Below are 16,507 nucleotides of genomic sequence, written 5' to 3'. Positions count from 1 at the left end.
GGTGCAACACATGCTGATCCTTTATGTGATTCTTACAGGTCCTCTTCTCTCTTCACGACAGACCCATTCTTGACGGTGGCCCGATCCCAGCCATACTGGGTCGCAGGCCTGGTCTCCGCGCTGGTTTGGGGTTACAGCTCGACACGATTTCGAACGATCCGCGAACCTTTATTCCTCGGCTTCCTGTTCTTCACGGCAGGCATCGTCGGCCTCTGCACGATCCAGCCAGGTGATGACTTCAGTCAACTGGCCTTCTGTGCCCTTGCGGGATTTGGCTTTGGCGCACCTCTGATCCTCATCGTCACAGGTGTGCAACTGAGCACACCGCACAGCCTGATCGCCACCGCGACTGCCGTGGTGACGTCTTCACGAGCCGTCGCCGCCACAATGTTCACGGCCATATACTCCGCCGCCCTGAATACGAGACTCGACACGAACCTGCCGAAAGACATCGGCAAGGCTGCGCTAGGAGCAGGATTACCCGAAAGCAGTCTGAAGGCATTCATTGGTGCGCTCGCCGGTGGCGATACAGCTGCACTAGGCAAGATCCCTGGAGTGAATCCTACCATCATCGCAGCGGGTGTTGTCGCCCTGAAACAGGCATTTGCCGACAGCATCCGTGTCGTGTATATCATCGCGGCGCCTTTCGGTGCCCTCGCTTGCATTCTCTGTTTGTTCCTCGGAGACATGCGCAAGACAATGAACTATGCTGTCGATGCGCCAGTGGAGGACTTGCATGCCAAGCACCATCATCAGGAACAACAGAACACGCAAACTGCATGAAGGGAGGATCGTGGATCTGGTAACAGTAACGAGGTTAGAGGACACTTAAACAACGCGAATAAAGTTAGTCTTAAACAAGTCTGCGCAAAGTTTGGGTCTTCCTCCCATGACAGTTTGCGTATAGAAGACGGAGCATCGCGCGCCATTTGCTTAGCAAAGTGATATTACGGACTGGGCGACAACTGTGCCGGAATGGCCAAGGTCGATTTCTTCAACAGTAGTGGTGGCAGCATCTGCCCAAGAAAAAGACGAAGCCTCCAGTACTGAGCCATGCCAGTTGTGGGATCCGATGCAATGGAACCGAGACAAGATTGAGTATCTAGAAGCTCGACGCGGTGTGCCGGAGTGCCCGGGCATACCAAAAAGGAGCATAACAAAAAGGAGGCTGCAGCTTGCTCAGACTAGTAGAGCTCAGCAGCTTTGTGTAATGACTCCTAAAGGTAAAAGGAGAGGGTCTAGACTACTTCCCACATAGGAGGGTCGCTGCGCATGGGTATTGTGTTTGCCATAGCTTCTAGAAAGGGTGCTTAAAGTCCCACATTCATCAATCAGTCATTCTGGGGGAATCCCCCTTTGCCGAGGAAGTGCGAAGTGTGTCTTCGTAAAGCTTGGTATCACTAATATCCCGATCTCATTCTCTCTGCAAACATCGTAATATGCCGAATGCCTCTGTGTAGCTAGAGGGCGTCGTTGCCCCGTGCCCAGCTAGAAGCCAAACGGCCAAAGAGGTTCGAAACGGCAATGGAGAAGGCGAGTCGGTCGACTGAGTTTGTGGGGGTGGTCCATAACTCGGAAGACTGATGAATTTGAAGTAGGATCCTCCCAGAAGCGAACATGACTGCAGCTGTCCCACCGTGAAAGATATTCTCTTTGACGGAGAAAACCACCTCAAGAGTTGTACACCGATGCGCCAAAGCACACACATCTGGACCTCCTGGTCGGCTGGGTTTTGGATGACAGCGAGAAGGATATTTTCTCTCGTAGTCTGTTGAGAAGAATCTCAACGATCCTGTTTTATCCTGCCGGCTGGGGCAAGTAAATAGAAGCATTTGGTATTGGTCCAATCCTTGGGTCGATGCCGAGTTTGAAAACAAGGGCACAATCCGTCCTATCAAACTTGTTTAGACATGAACTTCATGGCTCCTCCGAGCTTTGCGACCTTGGTAACGTCTCGAAGTGTGAGGCTGATTCTTGTTCTTCTTTCCGCGTTGCCAGACCGGTAAGCATCCTTCTCCTCGACCAGTTCCCAGTTCGCAATCTGGTCAGGAGTCACGGTTTCATCGACTACAATTTCGGAAATCCCATGTAGTGTCTGGGCGTACATATCGCCTCTTGTGACAAGCAGACTGCGCGGTTCTTGCAGGATTCGCCACGCTGGTCTTGCTTCCCGCTCTCCCATCTCATTCTTCTTGTAGATCTCAAGAACAGTGTGACTGCCCAAGCTCACAGTGGCAGTGATGGGGGCGTAAGCGGGCCCATCTTCGTGCGGCATGATACCCTCGCCAGGCTTGTATTCATTGACCAGGACATGATTAGGCCGCTGGTGTGTAGAGTCCTTGAAATATCCAGTCTCTTGTAGTCGAACAACGATGAATTCGAGGTAAGATGGCATTGGTGCATCGAGGAGCGTGTCACGAGCAGGGCCGGTGAGCGTCGAAGGAAGGGACAACAATCTTCTATGGGTCAGAATGGTCCATCGCGACTCGGGAACCCTTCGAACGTCTCTGATGAGTTGCTCTTCCTCGGCGGAATTGATGAAACTAGGTATGTAGTAGCATGAAGGCGGAAGATCACCTACCAAAGGTACAGTCATAACCAGGGGTGTATTATCAGCGACCGACTAGGAACTCAAGCAGTGAGAGGTCGATGTTGGAAGTTTGTATCAGGGAATGCTTCGTTCGCGCGCAGGAAGAAAGTCGGATACACTATTCTTCACGTCTTTGTGATTGGTTGGTGCCGGGAATGCGACCTCGATCCAATTTCATACTGTAGGTATACAGGGCATCTCAACAATATTTCTTGCCTGTATCTTCGAACCAAAGTATTATATTAGGCCTATTTTGATATATTGCTGCAATTTTGTCATTGCGAATTCGACCGAAAATGAGTATCACAGACCGATATTGGCAAGCATCGACTATAACAGCAGCATTCTCCTTCTTCTCTCGCCTCTTTCGTTCCACGTCATGACTTGTGTCACCCACCAAGTCCTGTGTTCTATGTCCTATACCTGGACCATTTGTTCCTTCTTGCAGTTGGTGCTTGATGCGTGACTTGAGCGATGGTTTCTAACTATATTTCTCTCTACCGTCAAACACTGGCAGAACGACAACGACGATATAATGCAGCAATTGGTTCAAAAGAATTCACGCCATTCCTCTACCCATGGGATGCCTTACCATCAGCATACCTTCTTCTTGCACTGCTCATTGCTCCCCGACTACCTCGAAAGCAAGCAGTGTTCGTCAGGCTCATAGCATTCCTCCTGACTTTGACACACAGCCTCTATCTCTTCACTCACCGTCGGACAATATGGTTGGCCGGTGGCTACGGCATCGGCTTGATTAATCAATGGGGCATTATCATGGCAGCAGCTTTACTCCTCTTCAATGATCCCGCACAGAGCTTTCGACGGCTGGAAACTCGATCACCAAGACTAGAGAACGGGCATTCTCAGCCCAACGGTGGTTCTAGAACTCCAACTTCTGCAGACGGCACGGCAGAAGTAGACTTGAGGAAGCGCCGAGTGCCGGGCATCTACACTTCTACCAACGTGAAGCAGGTTACATTTCCTGGTTCTACTCAACCTGCAACACGACCCTATGATTTAGTATGGCAAGGATTCCCTCACGGCAAAGGCGTACTTCATGCTGTCGACTGGGTGGCGGACCTCGTGACCAGCTTTCGAGGACCCAATTGGGGACATCGTATCCCAACGCTGGGAGGTATTGATGGTCCTGTACCCCGTGATTCTTCAGCGCGGCACTCCAAATGCGACAGACGAAGCAAAACCACAGCAGTGCCCAAGAAGACTCTGCAAGCTCTGCGAGGCCAGGCTATTCGGGATTTTGTTGTTGGCTACCTTTTGCTTGATCTTCTGAAAACAACAATGATCACTGATCCGTATTTCCTGGGAGTAGTATCCCTCGACTCGCCGACCCTATGGCCGTGGCTATCCGCAGTCAACGAAACGATGCCTATTGCTACGCGCCTTGTGCGACTGTTCATGTCGATATCCGGAGTTATCAGTGCACTTACTCTGATCTTCAGTCTGAGTCCCTTGTTCTTCGCATTCATCCTACCTTCTCTAGTGGACGTTTCACATTTGACAAAGTCTCCTCTTCTGGAACCTTGGATGTACGCCCCTTTTTGGTACCCGCTCACAACTTCAGTGTTGCATACAGGGCTGGCGGGATTTTGGGGTAAATTTTGGCACCAAATGTTTAGATTTGGCATCTCCGAACCTGCCCGCTTCGTCATAGAAGGAACGGGCATTGATAAACGTGGTAACACAGCCCGAATGATCCAGCTCTTGGTTGCCTTTGGCTTGTCAGGATCGATACATGCTGCTGGCAGCTACACAACGTTTTCAATCATCCCGTCACGACCCTTCTCGGGGCCGCTATTGTTCTTCCTCAGTCAGGGAATTGGGATCTACCTACAGTCACTGTCCGTAAAGGCTGTTTACAAGTATGTTCCTCACGCAGAAAGAGTGCCTCTGGCAGTCAGAGAAGTAGGGAACCTGCTATATGTCATGGTCTACCTCTTCTTCACCGGACCCCTCCTAGCCGATGACTTTGCGAGATGTGGTTTGTGGTTGTTCGAACCCGTCCCAATCAGTTTTCTTCGGGGACTTGGATTTGGACCTGGAGGCAAGGACGAGGGATGGTGGGCATGGTACCAAGAAGGCTCAAAGACGCTTGGATGGTATGAGGGGGACAGATGGTGGACGACCGGCGTGGCGATATATTAGAGGAGTACTCGTCGTGGACCTGTGTCACTGCAAAGTAGATAGAACAGAAAGGCATTGAGTATCACATGTGAAGCAGCCGACAAGGTGTTCCACAAAGTACATCCACAAAGTACACCTTCGTTCCGAAGGCAAAGTCAAAGTCGTAGGCAATCAAAACGAGGGGGTGCAGATCGGATCGTGCTATACGAAGTAACTTCGTATTCATCAGACTGTAGGGATTTTTGCCTGCGCTTTTGATGTCATCAGTTGTTGCCTCACTTTTGTCTTTTGCCTGCGCTACGTCGATTGTTCTGGCTGAAACACCTTCACTTTCGCCTCTCACTCTTCCAATTCCCATCGAACTTGGTCCTCACCATCAACACTGGCTTCACAAGAGGAGGAAACTATTTGAGTACTGGTGCAAACAAATCATCAGTCTGAACTGCTTTCGTTGATGGCACACCCTGGTTGACTTGGGGGCGTCACCCGCGCTAAGCATCCATCTTCCTGCGGTCTTGTGGGTTCAAACGCTTTTCCGAGCTCCGGCACCAGGCGTTCATTGAAAGTCCACAAGCCCAAGTCTGTGCTCGGCCTAGGCTGCTCATCCTTTCTGCTACCTTGCATTGTAGCCACACCAATCTAGTTATCATCCGACTGTCACCATCCATCGCGACAACCTCGAACAAACTCGCATCGCACGTCATCTCCCACGAGACAATTGTTTTTCCCTCGATCTCTTCTCCACGTCGAGCACCTGGCTGCGACCATTACACGACCAATTCATTGCGAATTGTGCGCCCGTCCTTCGTCCCCGGAGATCCTTTTGTGCAAGACTCTGTGCTTGCTTGATCCCACCCCGCGCAACCCATTTTGTACCACCACAACCAACATCGCCTCGCCTGCGCGCCTTGGCCACCTCATAAAACCTAGTCAGCAAGCGGTTCCAGACTTCTTCGCTTGCTGATGTCCATTCGCTGTCTCCTCTGCCTCCGTCATGGCAATGCAAGCGCCGCTTGCCAACGACAAAAAGAGAGTAAAAGTCTATGAGCTGCGCGACAATGACTGGTTCGATCGAGGTACCGGCTTCTGCACCGGCCAGGTCGTCAATGTACGTTCAAAAACACCTCCATTGGTGTGCGCCATGTTTTGCGCTTCACATTTCGAAGGCTTCTGCTAAGTTGTCGCCATCAGGATGAACCGCGTATTTACGTCGAGTCGGAAGACCAACCTGACCATATGTTGCTTGAAACGAAGATAGTAAAAGATGATGGATATCAGAAACAACAAGGTTGGATATTATTGTGCCCGCCATTTGGTTGTTGGAGCCGGTCGCTGACGCGTGATAGACACATTAATTGTATGGACGGAGACCAATGGCACTGATATGGCACTTAGTTTCCAGGAGGCGGAAGGTTGCGCAGTCATATGGTAATCCCGGGAGAGCTCTAGGCCGAGTGATATACTGATGAAGTCCAGGAAATTTGTACATGAAGTTCAACAGCAGTTGATGTCGCTGCCTGGTAAGTTCTGCAAGGCCCCATCGGTCTGAGAATCTCTTCTTATCTGTTTTCTAGATGATGCCTTGTCGGACGATGCGCTGGACAATATTTCCACCTCGTTTACTCTAAATCCTCCCGAATTGAGCAACCTGGACGAAGTCGAGCAGAACATCCGACAGGCAAGCATTACCCAGGGCGGCCGAGAAGCACTCGCAAAGTTTTTGATGAAGGAGCACTATGTGGAAAAATTGATTCCTCTTGTGGAAATGGCAGAGGATTTAGAGAGCCTTCAGGATTTACATCGGCTGTGTAATATCATGAAGGCATTGATTCTAATGAACGACAACACAGTAATCGAGCACTTGGTTACAGACGATATGATTATCGGCGTCGTTGGCGCACTCGAGTACGACCCCGACTTTCCCACTCACAAAGCAAACCACCGACAATATCTATCGGATGAGTCGAGATATAAAGAGGTGGTTGAGATCAAAGATCCTATCATCAAGCGCAAAATAAGGCAGACCTGGAGGCTACAATACTTGAAAGACGTCGTATTGGCCCGCATCCTCGACGATCCTACATTTGGTGTGCTGAACTCTCTCATATTCTTCAACCAGGTCGATATTGTCCAACATTTGCAAAATAACACCTCTTTCTTGAAGGAATTGTTCGCCATCTTCAGCCCCGAAAATACCGATGTCAAGCGCAAGGAACAAGCTGTCCATTTCCTGCAGCAATGTGCTGCTATCGCCAAAACATTGCAGATGCAGGCTCGGGCTAACTTACTCAACAATTTCATCGCACATGGTCTCTTTTCTGTCATCACTTTTGCGGTTAAGCACTCGGAGGCATCAATGAGAACAACAGGCATCGACATTCTTGTGGCTCTCTTGGATCACGATCCTAACATGATGAGAGGATACATGCTGAAGGCCGTGCACGAAAAGAAAACGCCGTTGACCGATACATTGATTGACCTCCTCCATGCTGAGACAGACCTTGGAGTTAAAAATCAGCTGGCTGATGCTATCAAAATCCTATTGGACCCTCAACCACCTTCTAATGACCCCATGGGCAACCGACAAAATTCCGAGTTCATGACAAAATTGTCCAGGCCTCCCCAATTGACCGACGCACAACAAAAACGCGAGGACTTTGCGCAAGAGAACTTTGATCGCTCCTGCAGAAAACTCTTCAAGCCGCTGAACGACCTCGAGAATCGAGAATCGCTACTAAATTTCAGTTATCAGGAAGTGTCCTTGTATTCATATCTGGTGGAAATTTTGACTTTTTTTGTCCGACAACACTCCATGAGGAGTCGGTCATTCATCATTTCCGAAAATCCGTCACCTCGAGTCGCTCAATTGTTGCAGGTGCCTCAAAAACCTCTGAAGTTGACCGCGTTGAAATTTTTCCGAACGTGCGTTTCACTACAAGACCAGTTCTATGCCGCACAGGTCATCAAAAGTGGAGCACTGGGTGCGATCCTGGGAATAGTGATCGATACCATGCCCAGAGACAACCTCCTGAATTCTGCGTGCCTGGAGTTGTTTGAATTCATCAAAAGGGAGGCAATCAAGCCCGTCATACATCATCTTGGCGAGAATTACCGGCAACAACTTCAAGACATAACATATGTGGATACATTCGTACAGATTTACTTGAGATTCGAACAGCTGACGATGGACCATCCTGAACCTGACCACACCCTCTTCAGCCAGGACGATGTCACCCCTCCAATGAACCGCGCCAACATGAATGGAAGATGGCAAGGTCTGCAGGAGATGGATGCCAACGAAGAAGACTACTTCAACACCTCAGACGACGAAGAGGACGGTCGCGAAGATGATGCTGATGGCGAAAACATGCAAGATGTCTCCGAACGCATGCAGTGGCACCGTAAGAGAATGAAGTCAGAAATGATGAACGGTGGGGCTTCTAATATGGGTAAACCTCTAGTTGATTACCCCGACGACGAAGATGACGAGAATATGGACGCCAAAGTGGCCACACCGCAGACTCCTCTGACACCCGAGAGTTCGAAGGAGGTCTCACCTCCTGAACCCCGGGCGATTTCAGACAAGAAGCTACAGCCATCACCCGAGATCAAAGAAACTGAACTACAACATCCTCCAGAACGCTTGACGGAGAAACGACGGCGGCAAGAGGATGAGGATGAGGATGAGCTGGGTAAGTTGACTGGAGGACCGAAACGGAGAAACTCTTCTTCGAGCGCGACTAGTCTTGGGTCTTCTGGTTCGTTGAAACGCAAGAAGGGCTTTCTACGGTCCAAACAAGCAGTGGATCAAACTCTGTTATCGAGCAATACCGATACGGAGAATCATGTTGAAGGACGAAAGCCGCGCAAGATCGCGATTAGTCTTTCCAATGCTGCGAACAAATCAGATGGTCCATCCACGACGAATACTACGACGACGACCTCAGATGAAGACCAATCGGTGACGACCCAGGAATAGAGGCACTCGGCACAAATCATGTCGGTTGGTTTCCGGCGAAGGTGTTTGACGGAGTTTGATTCTGTACCATATAACTTCAGGGGAAGCGGAAATACTCGGAGCTCATACTAGACATGATAATGTCTTTGGCTTGATATGAAGGAATGACAGACAATGGATGGCGTCGCTAAGATTGCGCGCGCGACTGGATGATGATGTTATGCTGAGCTGAGCTCCGTGCAATGCTGTTAGCCAACTCTCCCGCGGCAATGCTATTTTGGAAGAGCCGTACACGTTGGTGCGGCACAATGAGACATGGCTGTGAATAGTAGAAGGCATTAAAATACCTGACAGGCATAGTCTGTCCATGTTGATGCGAAGCGGCAAGTACTTCTCTAGGGACCGTATCTATGGAATATTCTCTGCTTCGCCCATTACTTTCTGTCCCTCTTCTGGGTGTCATCCTGTGCCACAATTGGGAGGTGTCGATACCCTGTAATCTGTTACCTCTGCCAAGGTTAACAAACGTGCCAAGACATTTTGCTCAGTTTGTCTTACACTTTGAGATTACGGCATCTCCAGATCCCAAGGTACTCGGATAAGGACATCTTCACGCTGCTCCGGAGGTAAAGGACGAAGATCGTGGTGACTCATTTCTGACGAAGACGATCCTCGCTCACTCACTCGGTGCCCTTGATTCTCTCCTTGACACTTCCACCTTTTGAAGATCTTTGGAGCGCCGTTTGATTCCTCCCTCTTTCCCTCTTCTGAAAGTCGATTCACAATCAGTGCAATGACTGAGTCTGTATCTGAGTACAGTCACGACCATGTCATCCTTCTGTTGAGCACGCACGACTTTGAGAATCTACCGGCGTGGCTCAGCGACAATTTTAACGTCATTGAAGGAGGAACTCATGCAGGTAACAAATCCACATACTTCCAAGTTGGTCTTTCTGGGTTATACTAGTCCACAGATTCACGCCCCTCCATGTCGTGTTGTTATCTTACGTGCATCATGTTTCTCGGTTATTTTCCAAAGAGGTTCCTCCAGCTCATGCATGACCTTTGATGTCCCAGGGGGCTCTTCTAGAAACAAATTGATCATATTCGCCGATGGCACTTGTATCGAACTTTTGAATTGGATAACGGAACCGAAAGAGTTCTTCGATTGGGCATCAAAATCTCCTGGTCTCATTGACTTTGCCCTCACCACGCCGCAAACTGCGCAAGAGACGCATGCCGCGGTGACGAAACGACTCGAGTCGGCTGGCGGTGACGGTGACGGTGACGTTGATGGTGACGGTGATGGCGGATTGGGGATACGTTTCAAGCAGCCCCTCTTTGGTGGACGCAAACGTAAAGACGGCCAACAGTGTGAATGGTACGTCACGAAGCCTATGGTTGACAATGAAGCACCGAACGTTCCGAAGCCGATTGATCGATACTTTCCCACCGGCCGACTCGATACGCCTTTCTTCTGTCACGACGTGACCGATCGAAACTTGCGTGTTCCTTCCACCGACACTTCGATCTCGACTCACCCTTGCGGCGCCAAAGGTATCATGTCCGTTGACGTTGTGGTCCCGGAACCACGGATCAAAAGTTATATGAAGTTGTACAGCAGCGTCACCGGTGCCGATGCCAAAGTTCACGGTGGCTTCCGATACCTCCCCAACACCAACGTGAGTTTTGCCTTGAGTTCGCCCAACGAGAAAGCCATGGAAGGGGTCAAGGACAGGATCGGCATCGAGCTTCACGCCCCGAGGGACGGTGAAGATGAAGCCTGGCTGAAGGAGCGCGGTGTGGGGATCAGAGAAATCAGACTTTATGTCCCGGCCGCCGGAGAAGATGAAGTCGACGAGCGACCTTTGGACAGTGAGGGTATCGGGGCGAGTCTGGTGCTCGTCGTACAATGAGAGGCATCTTGATGGACGGGAGAAGACGAAGAAACCTGACCAGTTTTCATTTTATCTCCTGCGTGCAATTACATAGTAGATCTTATTGACATATAACCCTGTGAAATATTCCTTGCAACATGGTCATTTCTCTGAACATCAGAGATCTGAATTGTCCACCTCCGGAGATACGGTCCTTGGATGGCGCTTTACTGCATTTGGTGTCAACCTTCCGGTGGAGTCCGAAACCAAGGGGGAAAAAGGGGGTCAAAAGTCGCGTGTCTGCACGAGCCACAACCGTCGCTCGCAACTCTTAGTGTGACGGATAAGTTGACCTCCGGGGGGAACAACTTGTACTCATGTCAACTTTTGACACTCCTGAGGGATGAAAGTAATGTTCCAATGATGATGTATTGTGGCCGGACCCCCCGGCGGTCGCCATCTTAGATTCGGTGCATAGACTCGTCTATGCTGGTTGAGATATAAAAGAGCACTCCGTACCCGGTTCATCGAGAACGCCTCGCCCGATCGTTTCTTTCGGATTCGAGTTTCGCCAACTAGTACTAGGAGAAAGCGCAAGCGGTTTTCCGAGCCACTCAAGTCACTTGTTTCCTATCTCCCCAAAAATGTGGTGGTCTAGATCGACTCCCGTACACGAGTACGGTGACAATTACCTCAGAGCTGCCAGTAAGTCTATGCACTTCTCTCTTTCTTTCTCCCTTTCAGAAAACAAAGAGAAAGCATACGATGTTTCGATTGTAGCTAGACTGAACTCTCCCTACAGGTCCAAACGAATGCCGATGCATCATTCGTGAAGAACTCGACTTTTATCGTACGATCGTGGTTGGTGGTTTATACGAATTCGAATTCTCCCACCCGACAAAAGACTCGACTTCTATAGTACACACTTTTGCACCTGCCATCAAGAAATGTATTGACAGCCACCCACACCTCAGCACCATCATTTCTGGGGCCGATACCAATTCTCCTTATTTCGAGTCTTGTCCACGACTCGATCTTGCCAATCATGTAGAAATCAGACCTCAACCTCGAAAGACTGATCAAGACGAAGAAGAAGCGATCGCACGGTTATTGCCAGATATTCTCGACATGAAACCAGCACAGGGAATCCCACCTTGGAAAGTGATCATTTTGCCATTTGATGACTGCCGGGTTTTCGTTGCCTTTGCATATTCTCATGGACCTTTGGACGGGATGTCTGGTATGATTTTTCACCAGACTTTCCTTGATTCTATCCAGCGAGAACCGGGAGATACAGGCCGTGATGGGAATGAAAAAGAGACCCTAGTGTACTCTCCTACCTTCCGACAATTACCTCCACCATTTGACACGAAAAAGAACTTACCGATATCTTGGTCTTTCTTATTTTCGCCTTTGCTCAGCGTGTATTTGCCTCCTTCGTTTGGTTTCCGGGCAAACATCATCACTCCCACCACGTGGCTCGGCCGTTCTATATTCTACGACGACCCAGACAAACTTAAAACAGGTCTGGAAATGTTTTCGGTTGATTCAACCACACTCAAAAAAGTCCTCGAGGCGTGTCGAGGAACGAAAATTGGCGGCGCCAAGATGACGGGCTTGCTTCACGAACTCATATCGGAAGCGATGTTTAAACTCTTGCCTTCCACCAAGTACGAAAACCTTGCAGCTCAGACAACCATCAATATGCGAGGAGCGGTCGGTATACCGGCCGACGAGATGGGTTTATATGCCGGTGGAGATACCGAGATCATCGACAGACAATCGATTGGTACGGGCACACGATCATGGACGGTTGCTAGATCCATGACGACAAAGTTGGCGGCAGTGTCACAAAAAACAAAAGATCAATCTCTGGGTCTGCTGAGGTATCTGAACGACGTCAGGTCGTGGACACTTTCCAAAATCGGTGAGAAACGAGATTGTTCATATGAACTTAGTAACTTGATGAGTTTCCGGTCAAACAGGAATTCGTCGGGCGTACAGATTCAAAAAATGGTCTTTGCACAACCGGCGAGTGTGAGTGGACCGACGTTATTTTTTAACGCCGTCAGTGTCGATGGTGGCCCGATGACTATCACGGCAACCTGGCAAATCGGGGCTCTGGATTTGGGAACTCATCAGTCTCAGTCTCAGTCTGGTAATGAGTCTGAATTTGTCAAAGCTATTTGTCGAAGGGTACAAGAAGGTCTTGTACGTATTGCGGAAGATGAATAAGACCGGGATATTCTCATCATTTGTACATAGGCGGTGGTCACAAGGAGCACTTTATTAGAACCGGTATCATTGAGAGATATAGGTCGTGGGTAATGGAATTGTCTGGTTTGGGTTGAAACTATCAAGTCACTAGAATAATCACAATTGGGATATACTTGAATATCTCTGATTATTCAACAACCACTCATCGGTTCAAAACTAAAAAGGCGTCGGTCGTCTACGAGTATGTACATTTCCCCCACGGAGAAGATCGGTCTATACCCCGACGTTTAGATCGATCCACTGTGGGGGGGGGTTTGTCGACGACACTACAAATTCAAGGACAAATACACACTCCGCATATCATACTGTCGGTTCAATGTTCGAACCTCGATTCTAGACTGTCAGATACTTTCTTTTGTTTTTGATACATTCTGCAATATCTTTGACCAACATGTCGAGGCCCATCATTCTCCATCTTGGAGATGCAATCAAATATAACCACGATTTCTACAGTACCCAGTTCGTAACCCGGTATAACGTCGTCCGTAACGACACGGGTACACGGGAAGAATTCATAGCAGCACTCAGACAAAACAGGTCAGTTTGACACGCATTTGATATGATGAATGATAACCTTTGAGACTTCGAAGCTAATCGTGGAACGTTTCCGAATCGAGTTTCAGATTCGGTCAATTTTCAGCAATCTTCAGACCTCATTTCCAAACAGGAGGTGAAATGGGACAGTGGGACGACGAGTTGATTTCACTGCTCCCATCGTCTGTTCGGATCTTCGCCTCGGCGGGCGCCGGGTACAACTGGGCCGACACTGACGCCCTCGCCCGCAAAGGGATATGGTACGCCAACGGTGCCGGAGCTTCGGACGACGCCGTGTCAGATGCTGCACTGTACATGATCTTGTCTGTTTTTCGAAATTTCACCCGACAGCAATTGGCGGCGAGGACGGCGGATCCTGAGATCTTTACGGCGACTCACAAAATGATTGGGACGATCTCTCATAATCCCGCTGCTCATGTTTTGGGGATCATCGGGTTGGGGAGTATCTCCAAGAAATTAGTTCCAAAAGCTCAAGCTATTGGGATGAAGGTACATTATTATGATGTTTTGAGACAACCTCTGAGCGAAGAAGAGAGGTTGGATGTTACGTATCACGAGACACCGGAAGGGTTGCTCGGTGTTGCGGATTGTGTGACTCTGCATGTGCCATTGAATGCACATACGAAGAATCTCATCAACAAGGAAAGCATTGCGTGTATGAAGGATGGAGCAAGACTGATAAATACAGCCAGAGGAGAGGTTGTGAATGAAGAGGCTCTGATTGATGCTTTGAAAACCGGAAAGATTTCAGCGGCGGGGTTGGATGTTCATTATCATGAGCCGCAGGTTTCACCGGTCCTGGCCAAGATGGACAACGTGACTCTTACCACGCATAATGGAGGAGGTGTGATTGAGACGCGAATGAATTTCGAGTTGAATGCCATGAAGAACATATTGGCTGTTGTGGGTCCGGATGGGAGGGTCGTAGGGAAGCCAATTACTCCTGTTAATAGACTGAGGAGTGAAACGTGAGAGTTCTGAATAGCTTGTGGGTATCAAATGCCCATGGCATCGTCTGATGTGCGGTTCATTCCTTCTCTGCCAAAGTTGTTGTCCCGCCGAGGCTGACAGCCTGACGCTGGCGGTAAGGCGGCAACCTCTCTCTTGTTGGCCTCTAGCAAAAGTCGTTGTGTGAAATGGATGTCCAATCAGAGAATTGACATAGGCGAGATGATGCCCAATAAGCTCGCATGCCTCAGCCTCACCGGCCTCAATTCATAACCACTTTTGCATCGAGGCTGAACGATATAAGGAATAGATATTTTCTCCTCAGCTCTTGTCTCTTTGTGATCATGTCATATTCAACCAACTCGGTATCAAGGACATTGCGTAATTCCATTATACTCTTTATACCTATATTGCTCCGTCTACCGAGTCGCGCGGACCAGGCTGAAGTCTACCACGCTCGCTGCCCCTCGACTGTTTCCTCTCACCAACCCTTCTAGACAGTATGAAGGTTGCCAAAGTAACTCGCAACCGAGCGCCACCAGAGGAGGAATGGGAACGAATCAAACCAGACCTGAAACGTCTATTAGTCGACGAGAAATTGACTTTGAAGGAAACTGCCAGGCATCTAGCCGCTCTGCACAACTTCCACGCATCGTGAGTGTTAGGCATTCCGCCTTGAATTTAGCCTCGAACTAACCAGTTCATTCAGGATACATATGTATAAGCTCAGACTGAATAAATGGGGTCTGCAGAAGTACTTCAAGAAGATTGAACTCGCTGCCGCTGCTGATGCAGTACGACCCTTCTACAAATCCGGGATTGCCGCCCCGCGCCCAACAGTCGGCCAGCGAGAAGTACCGATCGATCGAATGAAACGACATTTTCCCGAATCCTTCAGGGCAGCCACCCGGCAGAGCTATTCAAATGGCAACCAACTTGGCCGCTCAACAAGTGCATCTCAGCGAGCCGTGGACAAGACAATGCAAGGACGCCGCCAGATAAGCATACCTCGAGTCACTTTGCAAATTTCCCCTGGGATTTCCTATTTTGAAAAGACTGGTTATCAGATCCACTCTTACTACAGCTGGAAACTGACCAAGGAGAAAGATCGTTTCCGGGAACCGTTTGATGTACCAACTCCAAGAGAGTTCCACAATCTTGCACTTAGCATATCAATTACGTTTGAAGCAAAGAGTCCATTTCTTATACAGCTACTTCTGAAAGAGCTCTTCACGATGACTGCAGAAGTCGTCGCTGCGCAGCATCTCGACCTTCTGCGAGTCATCGTGAGCATATGCTCGAGAGCATTCTACCGTCAAGCTGATCGATTTTGGAATACTTTCCTACAATACATATACACCGTCGCGAAGAAGTCGCTGTCAACAATGCATCCTGTTCTAATGCTCTTGGATCTCCGAAGGCATGACCTCGATACAAACAACCTTCCCTACTCCGTTTTCTTAGAGCTGATTAGGGAGCTTGCACTTCAACAACATCATCTACCTTCGAGCTACCTCTATAATATTGAACGTGCAATGGCGATGGCCATACAGGATGAACAAGGTCTTGAAGCAGCATATGAATTTTGCAGCGACAAATTGAACCATTACAGTGAGTCCTTAGGAGATGATCATTGGGTATACCGAAGATGGAGTTTATGTATGGCAGGCTCATGCTGGCTAGCTGAGAGGTTTAGTGAGGCAGAGGAAATTTGTCGCGAGCTGGTGGACGTACGAATGCCACCAGAGTCTGACGGCGCAAGTGTACCATTCGAAGCCATGAGTCTGCTCGCGGGAATGTTGGATTCTAGTGAAGACTACTCCGAAGCGGCATTCTGGTACCGTCGCGCCTCCGCAGGGTTTGAGAAGGTATATGGTTCTGAGAATACAGACATGCAGCTTTGTCTGCATGAAGCCAATCAACTGGAGGCTACTCTTCAATACATCTCTGAGAATAATACCAGAGCGATTGAGCAGCGAGAGTCTGAGGAGGAAAGACGGCTAGAATTTGTGATCGAGCAGCTCGGAGAGGAAATGTCACGAATCGGACTTGATGCGGTGAAAGACGACAGTGGGTCGGAATGGAGGATATGGAACGACGATGGCGCGAGCATTGGCGGCGAACGGTCAGATATTCATGCGTGTCCGATCATTGAGT

The 16,507-nt window shown here is 49.2% G+C and overlaps 5 protein-coding genes across 9 annotated transcripts; 4 read left to right on the top strand and 1 right to left on the bottom strand.

The window, feature by feature from the left end:
* Positions 1-1,236: 1,236 nt before the first annotated feature.
* Positions 1,237-2,859, bottom strand: PV06_03873 (uncharacterized protein). Its single transcript, XM_016404697.1, has one exon. The coding sequence runs from the start codon at positions 2,594-2,596 to the stop codon at positions 1,895-1,897; it is 702 nt and encodes a 233-aa protein (XP_016265702.1). The 5' UTR covers positions 2,597-2,859; the 3' UTR covers positions 1,237-1,894.
* Positions 2,832-4,840, top strand: PV06_03872 (uncharacterized protein). The gene has a single exon (XM_016404696.1). It carries the CDS (start codon positions 3,065-3,067, stop codon positions 4,754-4,756), a length of 1,692 nt encoding a protein of 563 aa, XP_016265701.1. The 5' UTR covers positions 2,832-3,064; the 3' UTR covers positions 4,757-4,840.
* Positions 4,841-5,016: 176 nt separating this feature from the next.
* PV06_03871 lies at positions 5,017-9,137 on the top strand. Of its 5 annotated transcripts, XM_016404692.1 has the most exons (6): positions 5,017-5,843; positions 5,927-6,023; positions 6,082-6,163; positions 6,212-6,255; positions 6,310-8,136; positions 8,197-9,137. In XM_016404692.1, the coding sequence occupies exons 1-6, from the start codon at positions 5,730-5,732 to the stop codon at positions 8,712-8,714; spliced, it is 2,682 nt and encodes an 893-aa protein (XP_016265697.1). In that variant the 5' UTR covers positions 5,017-5,729; the 3' UTR covers positions 8,715-9,137. The 5 variants fall into 5 exon arrangements, with proteins under 5 accessions (XP_016265697.1, XP_016265696.1, XP_016265700.1 ...); XM_016404691.1 differs by having other exon boundaries at positions 6,310-9,137; XM_016404695.1 differs by having other exon boundaries at positions 6,082-6,255; positions 6,310-9,137.
* Positions 9,138-9,219: 82 nt separating this feature from the next.
* Positions 9,220-10,768, top strand: PV06_03870 (uncharacterized protein). Its single transcript, XM_016404690.1, has 2 exons — positions 9,220-9,613; positions 9,771-10,768. Exons 1-2 carry the CDS (start codon positions 9,487-9,489, stop codon positions 10,607-10,609), a joined length of 966 nt encoding a protein of 321 aa, XP_016265695.1. The 5' UTR covers positions 9,220-9,486; the 3' UTR covers positions 10,610-10,768.
* Positions 10,769-10,980: 212 nt separating this feature from the next.
* PV06_03869 (uncharacterized protein) lies at positions 10,981-12,973 on the top strand. The gene is made up of 2 exons (XM_016404689.1): positions 10,981-11,275; positions 11,373-12,973. The coding sequence occupies exons 1-2, from the start codon at positions 11,215-11,217 to the stop codon at positions 12,803-12,805; spliced, it is 1,494 nt and encodes a 497-aa protein (XP_016265694.1). The 5' UTR covers positions 10,981-11,214; the 3' UTR covers positions 12,806-12,973.
* Positions 12,974-16,507: the final 3,534 nt, after the last annotated feature.

The sequence above is a fragment of the Exophiala oligosperma genome, assembly GCF_000835515.1.
Source record: "Exophiala oligosperma strain CBS 72588 unplaced genomic scaffold supercont1.3, whole genome shotgun sequence".
NCBI classification, from domain to species: domain Eukaryota; kingdom Fungi; phylum Ascomycota; class Eurotiomycetes; order Chaetothyriales; family Herpotrichiellaceae; genus Exophiala; species Exophiala oligosperma.
Note: the sequence above shows the minus strand (reverse complement) of the source record. Positions and strands in the feature narration are given on the sequence as shown.

Excerpts from the sequence above, each read along its gene's own strand:
- PV06_03873 (XM_016404697.1), bottom strand. The coding sequence starts at position 2,596 with ATGACTGTACCTTTGGTAGGTGATCTTCCGCCTTCATGCTACTACATA.
- PV06_03872 (XM_016404696.1), top strand. The coding sequence starts at position 3,065 with ATGGTTTCTAACTATATTTCTCTCTACCGTCAAACACTGGCAGAACGA.
- PV06_03871 (XM_016404691.1), top strand. The coding sequence starts at position 5,730 with ATGGCAATGCAAGCGCCGCTTGCCAACGACAAAAAGAGAGTAAAAGTC. Across the intron at positions 6,024-6,081 it reads TGGATATCAGAAACAACAAG|ACACATTAATTGTATGGACG; the intron begins GTTGGATATTAT and ends GACGCGTGATAG. Across the intron at positions 6,256-6,309 it reads GCAGTTGATGTCGCTGCCTG|ATGATGCCTTGTCGGACGAT; the intron begins GTAAGTTCTGCA and ends TCTGTTTTCTAG.
- PV06_03870 (XM_016404690.1), top strand. The coding sequence starts at position 9,487 with ATGACTGAGTCTGTATCTGAGTACAGTCACGACCATGTCATCCTTCTG. Across the intron at positions 9,614-9,770 it reads TGAAGGAGGAACTCATGCAG|GGGGCTCTTCTAGAAACAAA; the intron begins GTAACAAATCCA and ends TTGATGTCCCAG.
- PV06_03869 (XM_016404689.1), top strand. The coding sequence starts at position 11,215 with ATGTGGTGGTCTAGATCGACTCCCGTACACGAGTACGGTGACAATTAC. Across the intron at positions 11,276-11,372 it reads CAATTACCTCAGAGCTGCCA|GTCCAAACGAATGCCGATGC; the intron begins GTAAGTCTATGC and ends CTCTCCCTACAG.